An 18,908-nucleotide genomic window follows, 5' to 3' on the forward strand; every position below is an offset into this window, starting at 1 on the left:
AAAAACACAATGTTCTTGTCACTGGCTAACCGTGGCAAGGGAGTTCTAGGTTGCCCACTTGTGGCGATGAGGCTGCGCTCCCAAGCCACTCAGGGCTACAAACGCCTCTCCAACTGCAGCTGCAAGGAGACGGCAAACCTTTCCCGAAGACGAACACAGAGAAACCAAGATGGGAACCATAAAGGCAAGAGTCCTCTCTAAATGACTGCAAAAACTGTTTATGCTAAGCTTATCACCATCCCCCCCCTTTTTTTTTTCAGGCTGTCAAGGCAATGTCTGAACAGGAGTGAAAAGATATTCAATCATATAATATGCTTTGACAAGATCCTATTAGGCCTCAGGGGAAGAAAAAAAAAAAAACCCATCTGTCTACTTACTGTTTTTGCATTGACAGGTTGGACAGCCATTGTGATCCAGTTTGAAGCCATAAATGCAGTCTTTCTCTCTCAGGGTGCAGTTTGATAACCCCCCACACGCGGGTGGATCAATCGTGATGTAGGTTGGTTCTAGTAACGTAAAAAGAAGAAGAAAGAATCGATGAAACATGTTATTACCCCGGAGAGAGTCTTCAATCTCTGAAATCCCACACTACGGTAATTACAAAAGGCCCATCAATAGTTTCCATCTCATCCTAAACTTTTACAATATTGTACTGTCATTAACTCACGAAACAAGTATCTTTATTAAGATTTTTTTTTGATAATGCAAATATTTCACTTTTTTTTTTCTCGTCGGTGTGAAAAGCAAGGCTCCACAGACGTGAGGCAAGTGCTGGACCACAGTGCTACCTTTTTTGGGGTGACTTTCCTGTCACTCCACTGTCCTGTACTTCAGCAGTCTGTGCCCTTTTTGCTACCCTCAAACATTTTCTGGTAGGACATCACTATAGACATCGGTTAAGCGAGGTTAGACTAACTCGACTTAAATAAACCCATTCTTCTATTTCTCCCTGATTTTTTTTTCTGAGTTCATGTATTATAAGGGTATGTTATATATATTGTGTATGTTTGCAGTCTATAGCATATGTGTGTATGGAGGCATGTCTACAGGTAGAAGCCAGAGGTCAATGTTGCATATGGTCTTCCATCACTATCCATCAAAGTTTAAAGTTTTGTTTTGTGCATGCGTGTGTGCGTGTGCGTGTTTTGTAAGCATACACATTTGTGCACGTGTGTGGATGCCAGAAATGAATGTTGGTTATCTTCCTCAATCATTCGCCACTTCATTTTTTTGTTTGTTTGTTTTTTTTCGAGACAGGGTTTCTCTGCGCAGCTGTGGAGCCTGTCCTGGAACTCGCGCTGTAGCCCAGGCTGGCCTCGAACTCACAGAGATCTGCCTGCCTCTGCCTCCTGAATGCTGGGATGAAAGGTGTGCGCCACCACCGCCCAGCCTGTCACTTCATGTTTTGAGGCAGGGTCTCTCACCGAACTGGGAGCTCACTGACGCCACTAAACTGGATGGTCAGTGACCTCCAGAGATCTGCCTACCCAGATCTTTCTCTTTGGTTATTGACTACCCACCCTCCCCCCTGCCCCCATCTCTCTAATGGGTGCTGGCAATTACACTCAGGTCCTTATGTCTGTATAGCAAGCCATCTCCCTAGCCCGAGTTTATTTTCTATAATGATCAAGACATAACTGTCCATGTCAATGATTCCCCATTCTGAAGTACCTCTCCTCCTATATGTCAGCATTTTAAAAAAATTAATAGATCAGATACGCATTTTAGAATAACACTTGATTTTCTTTTGTGATACTTTATCACTTAGGACTGATGATGTGATGGATAACAGTGGCTAGTGAGAGTGGCAAAGTGAGACGTAACTATTGAGGAGCAAGGACCAGCTTCCATTCTGAGAAGGAAGTATACTTACTGCTCTGGACAGTAAGTGCACACTCTGGCGTGCACGAAGCATTTGCTTGTTCGTTTGTTTTGTTTTGTTTCTATAATGTGTATGTGCTACTCGTTAGTACCTTGAAGCATCACTGCCCTCAGCTGCGGTGGTCCTTACCGTCATGTGACACAGGAGAAAATAGAGGACTTTGATTTGTCCGTGATCGCTGCAGGATCACGAGGTAGACCCAAGATTCACATCTGCGCTTCAGAAGCCCACTCTTACCAACAGTGCAGTACAGAGCTCATTTAATGGTGCCCGCTCTGTGGTTCACTGGGAAGAGACGGTTTATGGAACGCTAGGCAGGAGGAAGAGCACTGCCACAGGAAAGAGACCTCGACGTATTTACACAGCACCCTTCCAACTAAAAGATGCCCCGACGTCTTCAAAGCGAGCCATTTCTTACATTATCTTTGTGAAATGGCCGAGTACAGAGTGTCTCTACCTACATTTTTACAGATGGAAAGTATGAGATGCAGAGCCTAAGTGGCTTATCTAGGTTTACATAGCAACCCAGAAGCAGGCTGGGAAGAGAAGGGAGCAGAGTTTCCTAGCCTGCCATCCAGCACTCCATCCATTCGTCCACACTGTCTTCTCCAGTTTCAGCTCCCGTTACTAAGGAAGACAGACCAAAATATGTGTTGCCGCTGCTACAATCAAGAGTTCCGACATTTTTATCTGCCTCCTAAAACGGGACAGTGATTCAACTCTTTGGATGTAGGAGACAACATTGACTTGTTCACAAGATGTTCCACCAGCATTCTCCTGGTGAAAGCGGACAGGATGAGGACATCATGCTTTATCTCCACTTCCATTATAACATGTGGTTTATTAAAGGATATCCTCCTGATATTGTTACACACGCTTCCCACTGGTATAAAATTTCCCCTTTTCCTTCAATGACTAAAGTAGTCTTTCTGGTAGGCAACTGTAAACACCAAAAAAAAAAAAAAAAAAAAAAAGGAAAATTTAAGCAAGCTTTAAGACATAATGACTTAGATACAGTGACCCTTCTGTCCCACAGTCTCTTAAAATTTGAGACACATCTCTAGTTTCCAAATCTATTCACTCTTTAAAATCACCACTCTTGTTAGCCACCCCAAATAATGGTTCTGTTCCAGCCCTCAACCACAAGACTGCCGATGTCGTAGCAAAAGTTATTCTAACTGTAAGTGTGAAGCATAAAGAGCACACATGTATCAGCTCTAAGTAAACCACATTAAAGATTACCCCAGTGAGGAAGGAGTGCTATATTCTAGCGAGTTAACAGACCACGGACTCGGGGCAGACTCTGAACCCCATCCACAGACACGGTTTCAGCACACAGCTAGCCGGTAAAGAAACATAGTGTGCATATTTACACTAGATCCTTGTATTCTTTACTGATATTTGAGATGTGAACTTCAAGAGAAACTTTTCCTTTCAGGGAATAGATTATGGAAAAATATATTTGGAAAGATTAAAGTGACATTGAAGAGTGTGTAATCATCGCAGGAAGGGATAGGGTTTTACTTTTACTGAGTTCTAAGGGTGTGGTAAGGGAACATGTTCTCCAAGTTCACAAAGGCAGTCTTCCACTCCAGAGGATACTTTTCCTCAGTCGTGATGTACATATTAGTTTCTGGTGTATATGATATGATTAATGGATAGGATTAGGAGTCTGACCTGAGGGGAGGAAGTGAAAGAAAAATACAGACCGGGATGTTTGAGGATCAGAACACGATTGTCTTGAGGAGCCCCACGTTTTATTCAAATGCCTTACGCAGCTGGGTGTTTCCCAGATGTGCCGCTGACCACCTTTCCCCAGAGAGAATAATCCCTATTCCCAGGCAATATGTTCTATGTGTTCCCCTACAGCATTCAGCATAACCACCTTTGGTTCAGCTGGACAAAGAAAACTTAAATGTACAGAAAGGCTGCTGACTACGGACTGATTCTAAAATGTCCATTTAAAATACTTTAGGCAGAGACTGTTGGAGGACCTTGAAGACCTCCAACGACATGGTGAAATGCAAGAGGTAAACCATTATTTTATGCTTCTAAAATTCACGTTTTTCCATTCTTCTTTTTTTCCGGTATTAGATGGAAAATATTGACAAGTATGTACACTGCAAAGTCATCAATTAATATGGAAAAAAAACAGAGACACTCAATAAATCACTTATTTTAAAAAAAACTGTCAATTTACTCTGGAGTTATTCAAGTTCTGCTCAACAGATCAAGCTGAACCCAACAATATTTACTGCAATATCGTAACCTCCAATAGCTAACTTTTATGAGTCACCTTAATATCTGACATCTCATTTTATTACCTTTAACAACTAAGTATATCATTTTCTATTCAAATTGAAGCCGGAGCAAAGTTGAAAAGCTTTTTGGGTGGTAATGCATGTCTGTGTCCTTGCCGCCACCACTCTGCGTCCCTGGAATAACTGTTGAATTTTAATGGACACATAGGCAGGCAACTAGCTGTCTCTTAATATTTTATCTGAAGTCACAGAATATTGCCTTTCAGTACTCCCTGAACATTAGCGTGCTCAGTTCCTTGCATGTGAGCCTATACAGTAATTCCATTTCTATGAAATCATTACAACAAAAACATCCAAGCATGTACAGGCTATAGAAGAAAAAGCTGCTGTCGTCAACCAGAGGCCGCTTTCCACCCAACCTATTAATATACAATCTCAGAACTGGTCCTGTTACCATGTCAGGGCAATTTCTTTCTTTTGTCTTTTGAGTAAGAAAGTATGGTTAAGGGAGCTGAAGTCCAATCCCTTATTTTGAATAATGAGCTCTGACGCAAGACATTTCTGCTGTCATGCTGAGCTGAGATATTTTAAAGTGATTCTGAATTTATACTTCTGAAAGAGTGATGACCAAAAAGCGGGGAAGGTTTTCCCTTTCTTTTTCCTTTTCTTTCTTTCTTTTTGGAGATAGGGTTTCCCTGTGTAGCCCGTGCTGTCCTGGAACTCACTCTGTAGACCAGGCTGAGATCCGCCTATCTCTCCCTCAGGGGTGAGTGCTAGGATTAAAGGTGTGCACCATCACCACCTGGCATTTCTTTCTTTCTTTTTTTTTTAAACAGATTTTAATCCTAGTAAGTTCTTAGTATAAAAGAAGTGATTTTGAAGAGTCTGGAAACTATAATTGTGTACAGAGAGCATATTATTGAAGTATGCGAAACATGCATTTTGCTTGTCCCAACCTCACAATATCCTGGAATTTGTGTATTAGAAATGGTTATTATTCCATCCATTTCACTAGTGGTTATCATAGGCCTTTGGATACGGAAATTATCTAATGAATCTTAGTCTGGTACAAGGAAACTCTCATTTACACTTTACATTTTGTGTTCCTGTATGATAGGAGGGTGTGATGTTGAAATTATGTACCAGATAGTCCATGCCTTCCAGAAGGATAATGGCAGTCCTCTGCCCTTGGCAAGTTTGATGGACAGAACTGGGTCGAACAGAGGTCCAAGTAACACTTCTGGAGCTCTCCCTGTATATGATGTCTGCTGAAATCGGCTGGGTAGAGATCTATCCCTAGACCTCTTGCAAAGGAGATAAATAGTCAAGAGTCTGCTCTGTGAGGGTCAGGAAGAAGCTTGCGCAAGGCAGGTTTCGGCAAGGCGTAATCCAAAGTGAATTGCTGCTTACAGGATCATCCTGAAAGTCCATCTCAATCTCATATCGAATCGGCTGAGTAATTAAAGAAATACCTTAATGTCCTCCAAAGGAAGAGAGCTGGGAAGAGCAGGGAGTCACTGCCTTTGTCTACAACTATTTCTAAAGGGAACCCTGGACCAGCTTCTTTGTGCTGAAGAATTCTAGAAATGGTTTCTGAACCTGGAAGCATCGAAGAGCACAAACGGGTGTTTGGTGTGTCTACATCCAGTTTCGATTTTCCTACGCTGCACCTGGGTGGGAAAGACTGCTCTCCTCCACCTGGTGCTTTCCTCAACGACTTTTCAAAGATTTCCCGAGCACCCTAAACTGTCTGGAAGACACAGTTGTAGAAGAGGTGTTGGGATTGTGTCAGGGGTGCAGACAGTCAGCCACCAATTTTTGTTTCAGGCCTGAGAGGCCAGAAGTCTGCAAGGAAGCTTTTTATATTATTCAGCAGTACGAAGAAATGTATACGGTCCATTTTGCTTTTTTTGTATTTGCTTAAAACTTAGGGATGTTTCATTGCTTAAGAAAGGTCAACCAACTATTAATAAAAACATCTTCAGGAAAACATTAATATTTTTGAGGAATTAGCACCAGATGTTGGGTTTCTGAGACACACCACCAGTACTTTGAGCATTTCCTAGGAACTTTATGCAGTTGATAAGTTAAGTCATTGTGATTATGATGAATTTGATCAAAATATAAAGTTTAAGCACAGTTCAAACTCCAAGGCCACAGCAATACATAATAAAGATAAATGATTTGATCATTTAGGTTATATAATGTGTTAAGTTACTGTAACCTCAGCCAGGCACAGTGGCACACACCTTTAATCCCAGCACTCAGGAGTCAGAGGCAGGCGGATCTCTGTGAGTTCGAGGCCAGCCTGGTCTACAGAGTGAGTTCCAGGACAGCCAGAGCTACACAGAGAAACCCTGTCTGGAAACAACTCCCCATGCCCCACCCCAACATCTCCCTACTTGCTCCACATTATTTTCTCTCACAGAGAATTCTCTAAATCAGAAGCAAGGCAAGGGGAAGGACCAAGGAAGAGCTCAAATTCATCCTTAAAAGATGCTTATTTAAACCTTCACAGTGGTCATGCATGCCATAGTTTCATGACTTTGGAAGAAGAGTAAGACAGAAAAGTTTGCATTCTGACCCTCATCCACGCTGAGATGTGTGTGAATGATGGTAACCCACGTCTGAAACAACCGATAAAATTACTGGTGCTCATGTCCCATGTATGTCGGCATAAACGAGAACGCCCACGGGTGGTTTTTGTCTTCTCCGGTTTACTCTCCTGAGCCTCTAGTTTCGAGTGGACCCACACAAGGTATCGTCTCACTACCTTGACGGCTGGGAGCTGGTTGGGTCTTACAAATCATCCGAATTATCTCCATTGAGATACGACCGAAGCACTCTCTTTCTGATTAGCAAGCCTGGGAAGGCCCGGGAGCGGCTCAGGCACGGAGTGAATGGAGATGTTGGAAATACAGCTGCAGGGGGGCATACACAGCCCGCCCCTCAGGCTGACTTAGCACTGCCTCTGCCAGGGGTAATTAACCCACTCTAGATGTGGAGGGTCTACTGAAGAGCTGCCTTTTGGAGCTAAGCTCTGGGAGAGCAGCAAGGCTCAGGGCCCCAGCTGCTGGCCACAGCTGTCCAGCAATGCCCTTGACTCCTGTGCCTCCCTACTCGTTCGTAACCACCCGAACGCTAAGAAAAGATTTTCTGGGGAAAAAAAAAAACAACAACCAAACTCACTATAGGCAGATTCCTAGGAAAAGTGCTTTTTAAGGGCAGAGGCAGCCCTACATTCTCTTAGTACTGTGATAAATTTTCAAGTAGGAGCAATGAGATAAATGAACTTCATTTCCGTCTCTCATTTCTCGCCGTACTTCTCCTTTTGGGCTTAAATGATGTACCGCATGTTTTACATAGCTTTTCCCAGTAAATTCCCAAGCCTGCTTATTTGATTATGAGAGACAAAAAAATGAGCAATTATGCTCTCTTTTCAGACTTAATTCAGGCTCTCTCTTCCTTAAGCTGTGTTTTTCTTTTGGCTGGGGCTGGCTAAGCCACGTGAATAGCCAATGAGTGGGAAAATTCCAAAGCATCTCTCACTTTATATGGCAGTTCAATGGCTAAATCTATCAGGGCCTCCTCCAGCTCGCTCCCCCCTCCCCCATCCCCCCATGGGTTAATGGTAGCCCATCTGGGGCCATAAAAGTGGAGATAAAGTTGGCCAAGACATAACTGGGGGAGATAGCTTATCTGTCTTACTGTATCTTCACATGTCACTCTGTTACCATAGTTGCTTTACAGATGTGACCCCTCTCTAGTCACGATGCCACTGAAATAAATCACCAAGTTGTCAACATAACTGCAGGCTGGGAAGGGACGCAGAGTGAAGTTAAAAATTTCCCAAATGAAGATAGCGAGGAAAGTCTATTCATGTAGAGAACAACTCGAAAGGAAAAAAAAAAAAAAGCCAGAGCAGAGAAATTCCCTAATCTGGAAGTGGGAGTTTCCATGGAATATTTATGTGTACTTAAGAAGGTCTCATTAAGTCATGGAAAAAAAATTGACATTTGGAGTTTTCAAATTCTTCCAGCCACGGCACATCAAGTTATCTCTTTCCCCTTTGTATATTATTTCTCATAACAACACCTACATCCTTGTAGTTCCTATGGCACTTATCTGCGAGCACTTTCTCTGTTTTATTTTAAAATGAATAGTGTGAAAATGTTCCCAAGATCTGTATTATTTTGTGGTCAGATAGAGAAACAACTATCTATTTATTTTAGACCCATATTAACTTTGCGTGTTTTTTCAAAAGAATCTTGGCCACTGGACATATTTTTCTTCCTTTACCAATCTCATATTTAATAGGGAAAGACAGTAGTATGATTATAAGATTATTATTAGGTGACCACAAAAGAGAATTAAAAAGAAATTCCTATTCAGAGTAGGGAAACCGTTTCCATTAACTTAGTTGAAATGACTCAAAAAAAGTATCCCTGAGTTCCAAGAATAATCTAGACCTTGTACATTAGTCTTGACAGTCTTTCCATTGTTCAGTTTCAAAGAGAATGTACCCTGGCACCTTTGGACTGACAATATGCTACACTGCACAGAACATGTTACATACAGACCAGTGGGTCCGTCAGTCAGAATTCTGATAATCTCAACCCATCCTTTGGGAAATTGCTGAGGGCCAGGGAGGAAGTGGAGAATCCCACGTTAGGAACGATGCCTCACTCACTGTTTGTAACCTCAGTACTCAGCAGGCTGTCTGGATTACATTGTTAATTACGGATCCAACAGGAATGAGAGCCAAGATCTATACACTAAGTCAGGACTTACTCCCTGGCAAAGATGGGTGAACATCTGATATTATTCCTGGTCAATCTAGTTTCTGTCTGTCTGCCTTTTACAAGCACTGGACAGTAAGTCTCTCGGGATGTTCATCTCTTAGACATGACCCCGGCACTTAGTAAGTGGGAGTCACTAAAGTAGGGAGGTAGATCTGAGGGCTGCTGTGAATCCAGTAGACTTGGAATACCGAAAACTCACGGAAACTGGAACTTCTCACATCACGAGATACTCAGGAAGGGCACTTGGGTTCCTAAAAAGTTCATCTCTCCCTTCGGCTGCAAAATGCACCCAAGTGCACAGAGCATTGCTGAAGGGCCCATGCCCCGCATTCCTAACACTAAGTTGGAACCCAACTGCTTGGAGATTTCACTCCTGTGGCTACGCCTCTTCTTGATGTTGCCCACCAGGACAATGGTGTGAGAATATTCCTGATGGGAACTCGTATTGCACTGGAGGAACGGTGGGCGCCTTTGCCGACTGCTCGGCACATTTATGATCCGATTAAGAATAGACAGCCGGGGGCTGGGTATTTAGCTCAGTGGTAGAGCGCTTGCAAGCGCAAAGCCCTGGGTTCGATCCTCAGCCCAAAAAATAAATAAATAAAATAAAATAAAATAAAAGAATAGACAGCCGGGAGTCAGAGGGAGAAAAAGAAGAGTCCAGACCAGATGTCAAGCATTCCAAAGTTTGGATGAGGATGTGGAAGAGCGCTGGGGGAAAGCAGGCAGGCTTCCAGGCCGAGAGCTATTCACAGGCAGAAGAATAGGAGAGGAGGAGGAAGCAACCCCCAAACAAGCAGAAGCAACAAACCAGTCCGTTTTCCCGGTGGTTTAGTCAGCAAGGTCAGAATTCTAGGCAGAGGCTCAGGAAAAGAACCGGAGCTCAAGAGCCACGCCAGAGGTCAGAACAACAACAGTTGCTGGGCCTCAGCGGTGGGACTGCCGCCAGGGACAGGACCGGCTTTTGGTCCTTAGCGCGACTGTCAGGTGCCTTCACATTCCCGTCTCACTCCCTCTCACCCTCCCTTCGACAGCGTGGGTCTACCGAGACACGGTGCCGAAGCCACGGATGGGGAGGCGGGAACCCACAGCTTGGGTCCTTGGGGCAGCCACCACCACTAGCTCTCGTTACGTGACATGAACACCCTCGGGCTTCTGGAAGATGGGGGCAGTCACGGTGCGTGCCTCCCGGTCTTCCTGCGAGGAGGTTACGAAGTGAGACACAGCACACGGCGGTCAAGCTCTGTGTCACACCAACCGCACTTGTTGCTGTAATGTTATCAAGATTGTCACGGTGGCCATGTTGCCTGACCTGGCCACGGACACGTTAATTAACGCGACAGGCCTCAGAAGTGCATCGGGTACGTGGAATGACAGCCGGTTTCACCCTGGTCTCAGCCCTGCCCATTGTAACTGCAGCATCACTTTCTATCTCTACCGATGACAAGAAAAGCATCCGGGATGGGACTGGCTCTGTGGTGTCTTTTCATATGGTCTGGTAAGCTTTGGACCATGTTAGTGACCGGCCACTGGCGCCTTTCACCTTTGCTGAGTGGCAGACTGAGGTCATTGTTCCCCAGTCTGACGACCTCTATGGTGTCTCCAAGAGAACAGAAATCTCTTAGTCGGCAGCTCATCCGGTGAGAGCTGGAACAATGGGATATGCCTGGCTGGCCCTGTTCTTCCTCTCATGATGGGGGCCTTCACAGATCTGTAGGGACAAGGCCAAACTCATCACAGTAGCATTTATGCTATTTTGGTATCTTTGTGACTAGTTCTGTAATTCTCAAGTGAAAAGAAGATGTGGGAAACTCAGCTTTAAAAAACTGTCTTTTAATCTGGGTTTCTGTAGGCCAGTGATCTCAAACTCAAGCCAGCGTGAGAGGACGCTCAACTGGTACCTTTATGAATAAGCATCCGAGCATTCTGCCCCAAGAATAATGGTTTGCCCAAAGAATTCCTGGTTTCATGGCTGTGGAGCGCCCACCCTGATTAAAGCAATCTGGCATAAAGCTCCGTGGAATCTTTTAAAAACCTGGGTCTCAAAAATGATGATGACAGCTTCATGGTCTTGAGGAGATTTGAGCTTGCGGATCCTACTGAACAGTCAAAGCTCAAGGCCATCTGAAACTGACAGCTTATTATCTCTGAACATACTTTAGCCTCACTAACAAATCGAGTCTCTGAACTAGTTAAAAAGTGAGTTGCTATGCAAAGCAACAGGTATCCAACAAGGATGAAAGATCTCCAGCTTTTCCACTACATGCCAGGCTGCCAAGCTCAGGATCAGACACCCAGAGGCCACAGAGACACAAACACATGAACAGAGCTCATGGGATTCGACAATGAGTCAGCATAGATTCCAATTATATCAGGGGTGAATCCAGGTGTAGGGGTCTGGCTCAGTGGTTAAGAGCATGTGTTGTTCTTGCAGAGGACCTGGGTTCAATTCCCAGCACGCACATTTTGGCTCACATCCATCTACAGCTCCAGTTCTAGGGGATCCAAAAGGCATGCACAGAATGCACATGCATACATGTAAGCAAAACATTCATACATAAAACATAAAGGAAGTAAATCTTTAGAAAGAATCCAGGTACATCGTAAATAGAGAAGAATAAACTGCAATCATGGATGAGGTCAGCTCTCAGAACATACTTTGTGAGGTCTGGTGCTAGGTGAGGAGGTGGCTTATGAACAACTCTAAAATGTGCTCCAACAGACGATGTGGAAAACAGACCCCCAAGTACTACAAGAGTATCAAGAGTGCACAAACACTAAGGATTTTCTTAGATTATTTAATATTGGTACACAAATCTTATTACTTGTTTTTTGTTTGTTTGGTTTGTTTTTTTTGTTGTTGTTGTTTTGTTTTTCAAGACAGGGTTTCTCTGTGTAGCTGTGGCGCCTTTCCTGGAACTCACTCTGTAGACCATGCTGGCCTCGAACTCAGAGATCCACCTGCCTCTGCCTCCAGAGTGCTGGGATCAAAGGCACAGCCACACAAATCTTATTTCTGACCGGTAGTTAGCATAACTTCTGTAGCCCCAAAGGGTTCAGATGCCCAGTGACGGCCCTGTTTCAAATCAACCTGATGAATCCAGGCAATCTCTCAGATGCAAGAGTAAAATCAAAGAGCAAATCACTATTTGGCCAAACTGTGAATAATCAACTCAAACTCAGACAAACAGACAAGAGCAGCAACAACAAAACCTCACTAAACTTGAATCGACCTGAGAGGCCAACCCCTAGTCTTGGAGCGCATGCTGGGAACATCTGAAAGGTGGACATGTACATTGATGCTGTTCCCACCGAACTTGGCATCCATGGAAGCACATCCATAGGCAGAAACATACCTTCTTTAGGGGACACTCCTTTCCCTTTGGCCTGTGGTACAACAGTGCCTCAGGGGACATTTGATAGACTGGCTGGCATTTTATTTAGTACTCAGATAACGCAGAGACCACATTCTACCAAAGCCTTTGAGACCGTCTCCTGGGGACTGTGTCCCATTTCTCATCAGAGCTCTCATGACGATGTGAAATAATTTTTTGCTTACAAGGTACACTGAAGGATGTTCCTGGAAATAGCTTAAAACAGGATAGTCATAAGTGGAAACAGAGGCTTACATTATTAAAATTAAGTTGTATTGATCACTGTCTATTTCAAAGTTTCTTTCTATAGTCAAAATTATCCTGGTCTTAATCTATTCGAAATCATGTTAAAGGAAAGACCTGCATCCATGTTTAGTCCATGCCTCTAAGTCTCACAGTAGGTGACTTGGTATGCTTTTAAATAAATCAGTCAAGAGTTGTATGTACAACTAAGTATTACTGATAAAAAAAATACTCATTTCCAATGGCTAGGTGCTTGTGCCAAAATGCTGCTCATGTTCAAAGTTCTACTGGAAACTTGTCTTTAGTTACTTTCTGAGTAAACCACTGTGTCACAGAAGATAGAGTGCCTTTATTTTGCTGTCACTTTTTACTTTTTTCGGAACAGTTTTTACCAAGCTAGACCCCCTGATTTTCCCTCCCAGACTCTGACACCAATGACTTCGATCCTTTCAGAAAGTCTAGTGACGCTTCAGAGTTAGGAGTCTACAAGGCGCAGGGTATGTATGCCACAGGATGTGCAAGCACGCCAAGTCAGTCTCAGGAAAGAAGTTATCAAAAAAAGGACCGGGGTGACTGTATTCCTGGAACAGGCGGACTCATTGCTTGCAGAATTACTTTAAAAGCAGGAACACTTGACTATGGAAGCGCTGCTGTGCTTACAACCCATTTCATTAGCTAACCAGACCTTGCAGCATTGACGGCCGTAAGTAACCACGACCCCAGGAAAGAGCGCCACTGTGTGCTTTCCACAGAGACGTGCCATGGACAGTCCTTGCCTGAGAGCTGAGGCTTCCGGTAGTGGCAGGTTGGAGGTGAGGATTTTACAAGTAAGAAGGTCAGACGGTACCATCATCAGCAAAGCACCACGCCTTTGAGGTTGGAAACTATGGCTACTAGTTAAAACGTCAAGTCCTCTTTTGGCGACCAAAGCTCAAAGGGGGGCCAGTTCTGTCACTGGCGCGCTGCACTGTAAGGGCAACGCTATCTTTCTGTCAAGAGTCTTCAAGCCTTCTCTGAAGGGCATGCCTCCTAATAACCTTCATTAACTTCTGTTTGGTTGCCTAAGAGTTGGTCTCTTATCCAAAAAAAGTTTAACACAGTCTCAAAAGAGATTGTGTTTATTTAAGCTTGTTGGAAAAACATTCCTATCATTTCAAGAATGACTAAATATTTTTCATTCACATAGTTTGCATTCCAGACTATGTTTTCCTGCCTCTGTTGATTACATGAAAATTAGCAGGCCAGGTCTGATCTATTAGATGCAATTATTATCTTCCTGAGAAAAACCACGAGGCTCTTTAGCAATAATACCCTTTAAGGTAGGGAAGGTGGACAGCAGGGGCAGAGCCCAACCCCGCAAGGTGCTTCTGCCAGGAAACATCCAACTGCCACAACGGCTGGAGCTGGGAACTCCGAGGCGGAGCCTGAGCATCAGCTCTGAACGATTTTGAAAGATGCAGGCACTGGGCAATTGAAGAGTTTAAGGACCACCGCCATTTGTATTTGCAAAGGGCTGATCAGCCCAGGTATGTCCACTCAAATCAAACGCCAAGTGAAAGGCACAAACACACAGAAATGGAGCAGCTGCCCTGGCTGTGAGCGAGAAACAGACCAGCATTTCTCTCCAGCTCAATGACTTCTGCACATGTGGGTTCCCCACCTGTTTGGCTACTGCTGTAAGTGGGAGATCTAACAACTATCAAGAGCCACTCATGGAATGTGCAAAAATACGTCTATGTATAGCTGTGAAAAATCATAAAATCTTGACATCTTGATTCAGATGGGCGGTGTCTTTTATATCCATTTCATCTATATTTGCATACTATTTTAAATATCTCAAGATATCTTCTGAAAGGATCAGAGAAAAACCAAAAGTACCAAAAAAAAAAAAAAAAAAAAAAAAAAATCCATGACTGAAATGTTCTGGCGCTTAGGTTCAAGACCTAGGTTAACACACAGTCAGGTGGCATCCAACATATGACCTTATTTGGACAAGCAGAAAATAGACTGTGTTATATTTTAATTTCCATTTATGGAATGTATTTCCAGGACATTCAGAGTTAAAAGATGAAACAGCATGCCTAACAGTCCTGAGGCTATTACGAGTATTTTATTATTCTTGGCTTACTAATAATAGCAGCATGTATGGCACCAAGGCACTGCCACCCATAACGGAGTTCTAATCCCTATAATGTAGCAGAATGTTAATAACATGCGACCTTGTGGCATCTCTGACTTCACTGCCCTTCTGGGGGGCGGTCAGCCAAACTATCCTTGACTCCCCACTACCGAGGCAGTAGCTTAATCTTTTGAGATACTGTGCAGTAAAGGAACATTATGGGCAAGGCGGGGCTGGAAATATTTTTTTTTTCTTGTTTCAAGGAATTCCCACCCAGATATGTGCCTGGTACAGAATTTTCTGGCAGTCCAGTAGAAATCTCACTCGAAGGGCAGCTTGACTCAACTGTATTGTCAACATTCGTGAGAACGAATTATACTACTGTTAAGAAACAGTGAAGACCGACGTTAAGGAAGACAGAGTATCTGACAGACCTCCAGTGAGTTAGAGGAGCACGGTGTTGAGATTTCTGATGTTCAGGTGAGGTGCCTGGCTAACCCCAGACAGGTAGAGACACGCCTAATGTCTGAACCTCACAGTGTCCTAGGCAGAACCAGGAGCCCTTAAGTAAGTAAGACACCCAAGGAAGCCAGGTGGTGGGGGGAAACCGTTGATTTTCTGGCTCAATCACATTCCATCTTAAATCTAGGGAATGTGTGTGTGTGTGTGTGCGTGTGCGTGTGCTGTGTGTGTGTGTGTGTGTGTGTGTGTGTGTGTAGGGACCCCACACAGTGGATTTCTTATTCCTCCGCTATAAGAGTTTATTTAAGTCCAGGTGAACGGAATTAGAAGGGCTGCCTGATGTCCAGCAGAGTGCGTGTTAACAACTAACAATAACGCTGCTTTAACTTAGTGTGGGGAGAAGTTATAAAAAATACCGAAGCAGAGTAACAAGACGGACCCTCATGCACTCAACTTCGAAAACCTACGAAGAACTTTGACTTCCTGGCCTAAGACAAAAACTGGATTTTTGCTTCGGTTTCAGAGAAACATTAAAAAAATAGAGAGGAAAAGTGAGTTTCACCCAGCGCCAAGCACCAACTGGCAAATGGAACATCACTCTGAATGCCACCCTTTACAGTGTGACCTGAGTGTTTAGTTCTTGGAAAGTGATGGACTCTGGAGTTGGCTCCACCATCTTCAAGGTCATCGGAGTTATCGGCTCTTCCCCAGAGGAAGCTCTGTGTGAGCCAGGGGAAGGAGTACTCGGTCACAGTGGTCACCTGGGCGGGTCAACCACCACCCAGAATGAGACAGCAGATAGAGGCTGGCCGGAATGCTTCAAGTCACCCTGTACTTCTTATCTCTTATACCGGGTGTCACCGCAAAGTGGGCCCCACGCCTGACACCTGACAAGTCACTTATCTTTTTCTTCTTCAGGAAGCACATCACACATCTTAGCAGCAGGTTTCCTTCTCTGCCTTATTTTACCTTCAGCTAGAAAAGTTTTTAAAAAGAAATTCTGTCCTTAGGTTCTGCATGGCATTAGCAATCAGCCTAGGCAGTTTATGCACGTGATAGTATTGAGGAGAAAATTACCAAGTTACTAAAAACACCTAATTGTGGCAAAAAAAAAAAAAAAAAAAAAAAAAATCACTCTTGCCTGTGTAAAGAAGTGAGTGACAATACAGTGGGACATCTACACACTCGTGCAGGGTACTCTGAATGTAGTATGTATTAAACAGGACAGTTGGCATTGACCTGAGCCTGGGGAGACCTTAATAAAGCTTTGAAATTCCAGCCTTGAGGAGCTGAACCAGGAAAGAGCCTACTTCAGATTACACACCAGTCATGGAAGGCCTCAGGGGCTACCTCTGTGATGGAGCCAAGAGCAGTGTGCTTGGTCTAACTCCCAGCATGCAAAGGGAGGCTGGCGGGTCCATACCGCCTGGAGCTGCAGGCCCATGGATGTCAAATGCAGGTGACACTCTGCACCCTGACCTCAAAATGTGTTTCAAACACAAGCACTCCAAAGCTGTTCTTCCTTCAACTGGTCAGGGGTCCAGATGGCGGTTCAGGCTTTGGCTAAGGTGATCCTTTCTTATTAGGCCATTTCTCAGACAAGAAGACTCAGACTCAAAGGAAGTACTGGGTTTGCTCCTCCATTCTCACTCTCCTTCCTTCCTGCCTCTGCTCATAGTTTTTTTTTCCACCAGAAAAGTTTTTAAGCGTCTACTTACATGTAGTCACCATTTAATAATTGAGAAGAACATGGGGAATTCCCTGTCCGCCAGGGATGTGGCCTCTTTCTGGGGTGCACTATATGGTCCGAGGAAGTGCAAGTATAAAGTCCAGAGCCTGGGCTTTGAGGACACAGTGCTGCTACGTGCCTGCTGTGCAGCCTAAAGAAGGTACAGAACCTCTGAGCTGTGAGCTCAGTGACGATCTAGCACCTGCGCTAAGGATCTTGCAGGATGAGGTGGGATGACGTTCTCACTGTGCTCAGGCCTGGCACACAGTAAGTCAGCAAGCAATGTTTATTATTAGGAACTGCAAGTAAGAGGGCACTTAGCCCGCTGTCCTTTCCACTTTCAATTTTAGATTTAAAAAAAAATAAGGACGGGTCTTTCATGTATATACCCATATTGCAAACCTCCTATTTGTTCCATGCATTTCTATCCTAGCTCTTTTTGAGTGAAATTAAAAACTAACGAGACTAGCTGGGCATGGTGGCATGCATCTTTAGTCCCAGCACGCTGGAGGCAGAGGCAGGCGGATTTCTGAGTTCGAGGCCAGCCTGGCCTGTAGAGCGAGTTCTAGGACAGCCAGGGTACACAGAGGAAAGGTTGTCTCAAAAAAACCAAGCAACCAAACCAAACCAAAGGAGACTGATGAACAGGAGGAGACGCGGAGAAAAGCCAGCAAAGCCAGACAGGAGGACGCAATCGGTTCCAACACTACAGACTGAAATGGCCTGGGCTTATCTGTACGCCCGAATGGGGTGTTGACAATAACTCCGTAAGACTTCATTACGAGAGTACTTAAGTGACAACTTCAAAAGCACTTAAGTACTTCTGAATCAAGTTAGCTGTCAAGTGACAGCCTGGTCCTCAAGGGTTCCCAGATTCGTGTTCCGGTCCTCTGGGAGCAGGCAGTCACACGATGCTGTCACTCGGAAGGTAAGGATCTTTAATAACAATGGCGGCCCCCAGGTTCTCTCTCTCTCTCTGGAGGTCCTAACACACTACATTTGGTGGTTTGTGAATTATTCTGGAAACATTCAAAGCTGCAATGCCCGTGTGGGGTTCGCTCTTCTAATTTCACGTTCTGAGTACCCCGAGACAAAGCTAAAAAGAGAGGGTCAACACTCATGACGCAAGTGTGTGTGTGTGTGGTGTGTGTGTGTGTGTGTGTGCGCGCGCGCGCGCGCGCAGGAGTTTACTATGGGTCTGAATCGCATACACGCCAGTAGTTCTGTTTGTAAATGATTTTAGCTGATGGCGCATTTCTGACTCAGTAACATCTTGGGATTTTTTTTTTCTTATTTCATATCATTCTTTTGCTATTCTGAAATCACTCGACATTAATAATTCTACGGAATGGCTAATGAGAAAAATGTATTCAAATGGTTGCATAGATTTTCTTGGACTCTACACAATAAGACCTTTTCAGCTTGTATGATTTTTAAAGAAATATTTAGTAATGCTTATGATTTATCAGTAACTTCTCAGTATCAGTCTCTGAATTTTGACTCTGTATGAAGAATAATCATTCTGCCTTTATCACATCTTATGTTGATAACCGCGGAGAACCAATACCATCCTTTGCTATTCGGCTCGGGTGAGAAACAAAAGAAAAACTAGCCGAATGAGTTCTCCGAGGACTAAAGAATGCAATCTTCTGAAAGATCCGAGGAAGACAGACAGAGACAAAGAAGGGACCAGCAGGAGCTGAGAGGTGAACTGATAAAAACACTGTGTTGTCAAGGCCGAGAGGGCCCCCGAGACAGGAGGCTGCAAAGGCAATTGTGAAGGTGTCTCAAGAGCACCCTCTCCCCGAGTTCTGGGAACCGGGATAGAGGGTCAATGGGTGATCACATCCCAAACGCTTATAGAAATTTCCGGAGCTGCAAACGATCTCCTACCCCTGCCACGCCACTCCAGTCCCTCCCTGACAAGGGGCCAAAAGCCAGTACTGAATGAAGATTCATAAAGGAAGGGGAAACACCCGGTGCGGGGCCAGCAGGAAAAGCAAAATAAAAATAGAGTTCAGCTATGCCACACGGTC

At 44.2% G+C, this 18,908-nt stretch overlaps 1 protein-coding gene across 2 annotated transcripts in view; it reads right to left on the reverse strand.

Annotated features, from left to right (window-relative positions):
• Crim1 (cysteine rich transmembrane BMP regulator 1) overlaps positions 1-18,908 on the reverse strand; it is a 184,090-nt gene that overhangs the window by 42,236 nt on the left and 122,946 nt on the right. For both annotated transcript variants that reach the window (XM_028873364.2, XM_028873372.2), the window contains exon 8: positions 378-506. In XM_028873364.2, coding sequence (XP_028729197.1) covers positions 378-506 — 129 coding nt within the window. The remainder of the gene's footprint in view (positions 1-377; positions 507-18,908) is intronic.

The sequence above is a fragment of the Peromyscus leucopus genome, chromosome 22 (assembly GCF_004664715.2).
Source record: "Peromyscus leucopus breed LL Stock chromosome 22, UCI_PerLeu_2.1, whole genome shotgun sequence".
In the NCBI taxonomy this organism is placed as follows: domain Eukaryota; kingdom Metazoa; phylum Chordata; class Mammalia; order Rodentia; family Cricetidae; genus Peromyscus; species Peromyscus leucopus.